Below are 8110 nucleotides of genomic sequence, written 5' to 3'. Positions count from 1 at the left end.
TGAATTGATTTCATCTCTTGAATGGGTCGACAAAATGAGTACCAAATTTGCTTGGGGACTAAACACCGGGGTCCTGCGACAAGCTGACCAATTGCCCAGGACATATGCTGATGCACTAAGGGGCTCAAGGTCAAGAAAGCAGAATTCGGGACAGTACAGGCAGTGGCCCACTAGGGCTGTTGCGCCACGTAGTTTAGTTTAATGCATGTGTATCAATATAAATATCACAGTCTACTCATATATATCACTTTGTAATATCACTTTGTGTTCTGTCATCAATATTTTTGTCGGTAAAACCCTTCCAGTATTTATCATCTAGGCTGGAAACCACATTGGTATCAGCATGACGGCGTAACTGATAATCACTGCAGTAACGTAAGAAAAAATATATGTACCAACCTTCAAAAAAAGAGAGCAGTATCACCATGTAAAGAATTCCTGGGATCTGGTAGCTTTTCAGACGCCATCTTTTTGTAGAAGCCAAGCAATGGCTATTTCTTTAAGTCAGCGGTCATCAACCCTTAGAACTTTACGGACCACTACATATATAATTTTATATTTGGTGGACCACTAATATGAATTAAAAAAAAGGAAAATACATTTATACAGTAATAATCAACAAACTACGCATATTTCGTTCACATTGAAAATTACAAGAAAAGTACAAAAATCTTACTTTCTCGTACAGAAAGCTTCACATTTCCATTTCACTGAAAAGGAATTTGACAATATTATGCCGCCAATTTTTAATTATTGTAAACGTAATAATCATCGCTTACTCAGCAATGGCGCCATCGATCAATAGACAAAACAAAAGCAGAAACTCCCAGTGATGCAATTATAAACAAAAATGCAGATGGCTCTCATAAAAATCCATCAAGATGACTATTGGAACAGAAAAATTTGTATTATTAACGACCACAATAACATATGTTTGTAATTCAAAAGGAAGGGAAATTCCAGATCGCGCTATTATTGATAACAACAGCGTATCCATGGATGCCAACTCTCAATTTTAAATGTCGCTAGATACATCTGCAAAAGCAGCTAAAAAGTCGCTAATTTCCGAAGGAATTTCACTAAAGGTAGTTGCTAAAATTTAAAAAAAGTATAATCCATATTCCATAATAGATTTTGTTACTCTTCATTTTTAAATTGAATCTTCTTAAAAATATAAATAATATCCTAATTTCTCTGCAGACCATCAAAACATTTTCACGGACCACCGGTTGGCGACCGCTGGTTTAAGTAACAGATATGCAACTGTAATCAATGGCTTATTATGCGAAACGTGTTCTGAAAGCATAATGATGAACTAGACATTTTTCTAGACGTCTTAATTGCTAAACATTTTAATCTGCAAAGGTCATATATAGATGCTTAAAAAATCACATTTTTCGTCATTTTTAGTCGTTCACTTAAAACACCAAGCATAATAATAAATATATGTAATAACGTTTTAATTATAATTAATGTATGCAGCTAGAATTCTTAAAATAGCCCATGCCTTCTTTTCCATGGATGTGCACTCTTATCATCCAATCACATTAGCAATTATTCAGACAATTTCCATTCATTTAACTGATCCATTAATTTTTCCCAGCGAGTTTACCTATTGCACTCATACTTTGTATCTGAAACAAAACTATCCTAGCTACGTGCACCAACTCTGTGGGTCGATACGTTGGTTGCCGGTGGAAACAAATTTGAATTACATCACATACTAATACAGAAGTCAAACAACAAAAATCAGCATTATATTCACAAAATTTTCACAGGACTAGTTTCGATGGTTTTACCGAACCATCATCTTCAGCTACAAAACCGCAAATGAACAAGATAGGAAATAATGATTAGATAAGATAAGAAAGCCTGGACAAGAATAAGCAAGTGGCGCCATCTGTTGGCGAAACCAGAACTAAAACATAATTTCTCTAAAAGCCGAAGGCAAATTTGGATTGGAATTAGGATCGTTAACTAGAACAGAAAGATTTTTATGAATGTGAAATGCCTCTAGAAAATCCAGTTCTCCAATGGAAGATTTTTTTTGAATAATTTTGGCAGCAGAAAAATTGAAAGTGTGATTTTCGGACCAACAATGTTGAGCAACAGAAGACTTCTGTGTTTCCTTTTTTCTAACATATGCCTCATGTTCTTTGACGCGAAATTTTAAGGCTCTCTTAGTTTGGCCAATGTAAATTAAACCACGCTGGCAAGGAATCCTATAAATACCCCAGGAATTCATATCCGGAATGGGGTCCTTGAGTATAGAAGTTGGAATTTTATTGATGGGAGAATAAACAACCCGAAAGTTAAATTTCTGCAAAATATGTGCAACTTTATAGCTAATTGATGGAAAGAAGGGAATGACAACAGAATTTTTATAATCTCCTAAAAAAAGTGTGTGGCTTTTAGTGTGTTCAGATGAGAATTTTTTAACTCCTTGATTAATAATGTTGGGTGAAAAGCCCCTGTCAATAGCTATTGCTTTTAAATAATTTAGTTCTTCATCAAGGGCTAATTTGGAGGAGCAAACTTGAAGAGCACGGAAAACATAGGAATAAAATGAAGCTAACTTTTGTTTAGTCGGATGACATGATTTAAAGTGTGGTGGAAGGCAAACCGATGAAGGTTTACGGTAAACTGTAGTACTGAAGTTGGATGTGTTACGTGTGACCAGAATGTCGAGAAACGGAAGAGAATTGCAAGTCTCAAGTTCAAAAGTGAACTGAATAGCAGGATCAATAGAATTCATAGTTGGAAGAACTTTATTTAAATCATCTTTATTACCTTCAAACAGGGTAAAAGTATCGTCTACGTAGCGGAACCATGTCGGGAAGTTTAAAGTTTCAAACAATTTTGATTCATAATAATGCATGTAGATATCAGCCAGGATGGGACTGAGGGGGCTTCCCATGGCTAATCCCTCAGTTTGCTTGTAATATTTATTTTGGAAAACAAAATGTGTTTGTTTCAAACAGAGTTGAGTGAGAGAAATTAGCTCATCAATTTCGATGCAAGAGAAATGAAATTCGCGAAGTCTGGTTTCTAGACATCTTAATGCACCCTCCACTGGGACATTGGTGAATAATGATTTTACATCAAAAGAAACCATGAGTAAATTACTAGGAGAAATGTTTTTAACCTTTTTTGCAAACTCTATTGAATTTTTATGGTGTAAATGTTATTGTCTAATAGAGTGGAAAATCTAGAAACTAAATATTTAGCTAATGGATAAGAGGCAGTACCTAAATTTGATACAATAGGGCGGAAAGGAATACCACTTTTATGAATTTTGGGAAGAGCATATAATCTGGCACAATTCGCAACAGATGGGATAAGCCAGAGGTCTCCAAACTTTCCAGCCTTAGGGCCATACTGATTACTCCAGTAAGTTCCGAGGGCCAAAACCATATTATCATTGTTGCCGGTGGTAAAAAGTGAAATAGTCCACTGATGAAAAAAAAAGTCCGAAAAAGTAAGCAACGTTTAAAAAAGGCTGCAAATCGGACTAAAGTCCGCAAAACGGCAACACTGCATATTATTAATTTTCCTGTCATTATCTGTAATTTCTAGATTAGTCGTAGAGTACGAGCCATGAGGAGTAACGTGGCACGACATCTGGTGGACACAAGCGGAAATAGGTAGTACCTTCTATCGCTAACAGATGGCGCTAATAGCACGTACAGAAGTCACTTCCTATGACACTGTTGTGAAATAAAATAGTGCGTACCTCCTTAAAACGTGTTTGTGCGTGTTTAAGTTTAAGACATCTTTGTAACAGTATTTTGATTTGAATTGTTGCTTTTGTGTGTGATTTAGTAGTATGGAAAAGAAGCGAAAAATTGATAGTGAATGCAGAAAATTCAAAGATCAGTGAAACATTCAGTATTTCGTAATTGAGTCCAGTAACAAGGCGCTATGTTTGATTTGCAATGAAAGCATAGCCGTTCTCAAAGAATATAACATTAAACGTCATTATGAAACAAAACATTTTCAAAATTACTCAAAATATACAGGAAGTTTGCGGACAGAAAAATTCGAAGCTATGAAGCGCGGATTGAAATCGCAGCAATCTTCATTTACAAAACTCAAAACTGAACAAGAGGCTGCAACTCGTGCCAGCTTTAGTGTGGCTCTTGAAATTGCGAAACGTGGAAAACCATTCACCGATGGAGAAATGATCAAAGAATGCATAATTGCAGTAGCCGAAGAAATATGCCCTGAAAAGGTAAATTTATTAAAAACTGTCAGTATGTCAGCAAACACTGTGGCTCGAAGGGTAGAAAACATCGCTGAAAATATATCCTCTCAACTGTTCGACAAAAATGGACATGTTGAGTGGTTTTCTTTGGCCTTGGATGAGTCAACGGATGTGTCAGATACTGCTCAGGTGTTGATTTATATTCGAGGAGTAGATAAAAGCTATGAAGTGCATGAAGAACTTCTTGATATGTATAGTATTCATGGCACAACTACTGGTGCAGATATTTTTAAAGGAGTTGAAATGGCCATTAATCAAAAGAATTTTCGATGGAAAAACTTGAAAAGTATTACAACTGATGGAGGCAAAAACATGAGTGGGAAAGATAAAGGAGTGGTCGCTCTTGTGTCAAAGGCTGTAGAAAATGACGGTGGTTCAAAACCATTAGTCTTACATTGTATCATTCATCAACAGTCTTTGTGCGAAAAATGTTTGGATATGTCTGAAGTTCTGAAACCAGTCATATCAACTGTTAATTTTATCAGATCTTTTGGGCTGAATCACCGAAAATTCCGACAATTTATTGAAGAGATTGGAGAAAATGACTTACCTTATCATACTGCCGTACGTTGGCTTAGTTGTGGGAAAGTCCTTCAGCGCTTTTTTGAACTTCGAGCAGTGATTGAAATTTTTTTGAATGAAAAGCATCGCCCTCTTACTGAATTACAAAACAACGCATGGCTGTAGAAGTTAGCATTTTATGTTGATTTGACAAAACATGTGAACGAACTGAATTTGAGATTGCAAGGAGAAAACCAGCATCTTCCTGATTTATACACTAATATCAAATCATTCCGGAAGAAATTGATACTGTTTCAATCACAACTACGAAGTAAATGTTTTTCACATTTTAAAACATGTGAAATATTCAGCCACACCACTGAGACTGAGTTTCCTATCGATTTTGCAATCGAAACTTTGAGTGCTTTGAAAATAAATTTTGATACTCGTTTCTCGGACTTTGATGCCATTGCGAATCAAGTTAAGATTTTTCAGAATCCTTTTGATACTGACATTGAAACTCTAGCCCCGGAACTTCAAATGGAAATGATTGATCTACAGTGCAGTGATATAATTAAGAACAAATATCAAAACTCATCTTTGTTGGAATTTTATAAGAGTCTTCCACTAATAGACACAATTTGATAATTTGCATAAATTTGCTCGTGGGCTGTTTTCTGTTTTTCGTACTACTTATTTGTGTGAGAAGATCTTCTCCAAAATGAAGTACGCAAAAAATGTTTACAGATCTAAATTAACTGATGAGCATCTTAAATCTCTTTTAATAATTGGTACAAGTAAAATTAGTCCACAACTACAAACTATTGTCAGTGGAAAATCTCAATTACATAAATCTAATTAGTATTTCATATGTCATTATGCTTGTTATAAGTTATGTTTTTATTTAAAATGTATAAAATGTTAGTTGGATTCATTTCAATAATTTGTTAGATTTTATATAATTATTAAGAAATTTGCAGTATTAATTTAAATTTATTAAGTTAATTAATTAAGTTAAATTTTCTGCATATTATACATGTCTTTACTCATTACAATTCTGTGTTTCTTTATCCAACTTATCACAAAAACAATAACAATAAGCCTACAACAATGTTATGAGTAGTTAGCCCATGACCATATCAATGTAGATGTCATATTAATAATTATTCATCATAAAATTAGAATACTTCAGTAAACTAAATTTAATTTGCTATAAAAAATATGATTTCTAAAAGGAGTTTTCAAGTATGCTAGCTCTCCGCCGGCCGGACAAAATCTGTCCGCGGGCCGGATGTGGCCCTCGGGCCGTAGTTTGAAGACCCCTGGGATAAGCGAATGTTTTAAGTTGCTTGAAATGATTTGCGAAGATTTGATCGCAGTTTTTATTTTGGATAAGTCCGAAGGTGAAGGATCTTTAGGGATCGGATTATATGGTCCTTCGTTTAAGAGTTTAGTGACACCATCGATGTAAGTGTTCTTATCCATGACGACTATCTGGCCACCTTTGTCGGCCTTTGAAATGATAATATCCGGGTTAGAATGAATTTCGCGCATTGTAGCTCTTTCTCTCGCAGTTAGATTTGGTTTCAAAGGTTTATTATTGAATTTCACATTATGAGCGATAAGATGCCTAATCATTTCTTTCTGTGAATCTGAAACTTTACTGAACTTGAAAGCTTTTTCTATAGGAGCCAAAATCTTTGGAATCGAGGGTTTACAGGTTTGTGAGAAGTTAAAATTATATTTTAGAATTCTCTCTTGTTCTTCTGAAAGACTAACATTAGAAATATTAACTATTGGCTTGATGTTTACAATGGGAAGATTTTTTGAGCTACTTGAACTGGAAAACTGTAAAAGAAGTTTTTCGAATTTAACTGCAAGGGTGTTTTTATGACGGATAACTGCATTCTCCGTTCTAGACCAAGACTTTTGTTCAAGGGCAGTGAATTTTGGATATGATTTAGCGAGTTCCAGATGAAGCTTATAGAGTTCATGTTCAATTTTGGACAATTGTTGACGTGTCTTCCTTATCACGGACCGAAGTAAGGAGAGCTTGCAATTTAACAGAATTTTTGAAACGCGACTCGAAGGTTTTTGATTAGATTTTATTTGAATAAAATTAGGGATCAATTTTTTACATTTACATTTAAGTAAAAAGTCAAGATGATTCAGGAATTTTTGCCGTTTCAGGCGTAATTTAGTGAAACGATTAACGGATGAAGGCATGATAAACAATGCAGAAAATCAAACTAAATAACTGAGCAATAATAAAGTACACACAATGCAGCAGAAAAATCCCTCACTGAAATGAATAGAAAACAAAACGTTTGTAAGCAAAATGCATGAAATCAGACAAGCAAAGCACAATATCCAAATGTACAAAACATAAACATAACTTGAAAGTTGCAAAAATGTACTCACCGAAACTCCTACAATCACAAAATGGCGGCCACACCACGTGCAAAAAAGAAAGCAAAATGTAAGCCTGTTTGGGGATTCTATAATTAAGACACAATAACACGCCGAATAAGTACTAATACAGAAGTCAAACAACAAAAATCAGCGTTATATTCACAAAATTTTCACAGGACTAGTTTCGATGGTTTTACCGAACCATCATCTTCAGCTGCAAAACCGCAAATGAACAAGATAGGAAATAATGATTAGATAAGATAAGAAAGCCTGGACAAGAATAAGCAAGTGGCGCCATCTGTTGGCGAAACCAGAACTAAAACATAATTTCTCTAAAAGCCGAAGGCAAATTTGGATTGGAATTAGGATCGTTAACTAGAACAGAAAGATTTTTATGAATGTGAAATGCCTCTAGAAAATCCAGTTCTCCAATGGAAGATTTTTTTTGAATAATTTTGGCAGCAGAAAAATTGAAAGTGTGATTTTCGGACCAACAATGTTGAGCAACAGAAGACTTCTGTGTTTCCTTTTTTCTAACATATGCCTCATGTTCTTTGACGCGAAATTTTAAGGCTCTCTTAGTTTGGCCAATGTAAATTAAACCACGCTGGCAAGGAATCCTATAAATACCCCAGGAATTCATATCCGGAATGGTGTCCTTGAGTATAGAAGTTGGAATTTTATTGATGGGAGAATAAACAACCCGAAAGTTAAATTTCTGCAAAATATGTGCAACTTTATAGCTAATTGATGGAAAGAAGGGAATGACAACAGAATTTTTATAATCTCCTAAAAAAAGTGTGTGGCTTTTAGTGTGTTCAGATGAGAATTTTTTAACTCCTTGATTAATAATGTTGGGTGAAAAGCCCCTGTCAATAGCTATTGCTTTTAAATAATTTAGTTCTTCATCAAGGGCTAATTTGGAGGAGCAAA

General features: G+C 34.8%; 1 protein-coding gene across 1 annotated transcript; it reads left to right on the top strand.

Moving 5' to 3' along the window:
* The first annotated feature begins 4048 nt into the window (after positions 1 to 4048).
* LOC146996348 (general transcription factor II-I repeat domain-containing protein 2-like) lies at positions 4049 to 4951 on the top strand. Its single transcript, XM_085821433.1, has one exon. It carries the CDS (start codon positions 4049 to 4051, stop codon positions 4949 to 4951), a length of 903 nt encoding a protein of 300 aa, XP_085677559.1.
* The last annotated feature ends 3159 nt before the right edge of the window (positions 4952 to 8110 follow it).

The sequence above is a fragment of the Stegodyphus dumicola genome, chromosome 7 (assembly GCF_044657685.1).
Source record: "Stegodyphus dumicola isolate Sdum_Otavi_A_Nest chromosome 7, ASM4465768v1".
NCBI classification, from domain to species: Eukaryota; Metazoa; Arthropoda; class Arachnida; order Araneae; family Eresidae; genus Stegodyphus; species Stegodyphus dumicola.
The sequence above is the reverse complement of the archived record's forward strand: the minus strand, read 5'-3'. Positions and strand labels throughout refer to the sequence as shown.

What these genes read in the sequence shown, in the direction of transcription:
- LOC146996348 (XM_085821433.1), top strand. Translation starts at nt 4,049, where the DNA reads ATGAAGCGCGGATTGAAATCGCAGCAATCTTCATTTACAAAACTCAAA.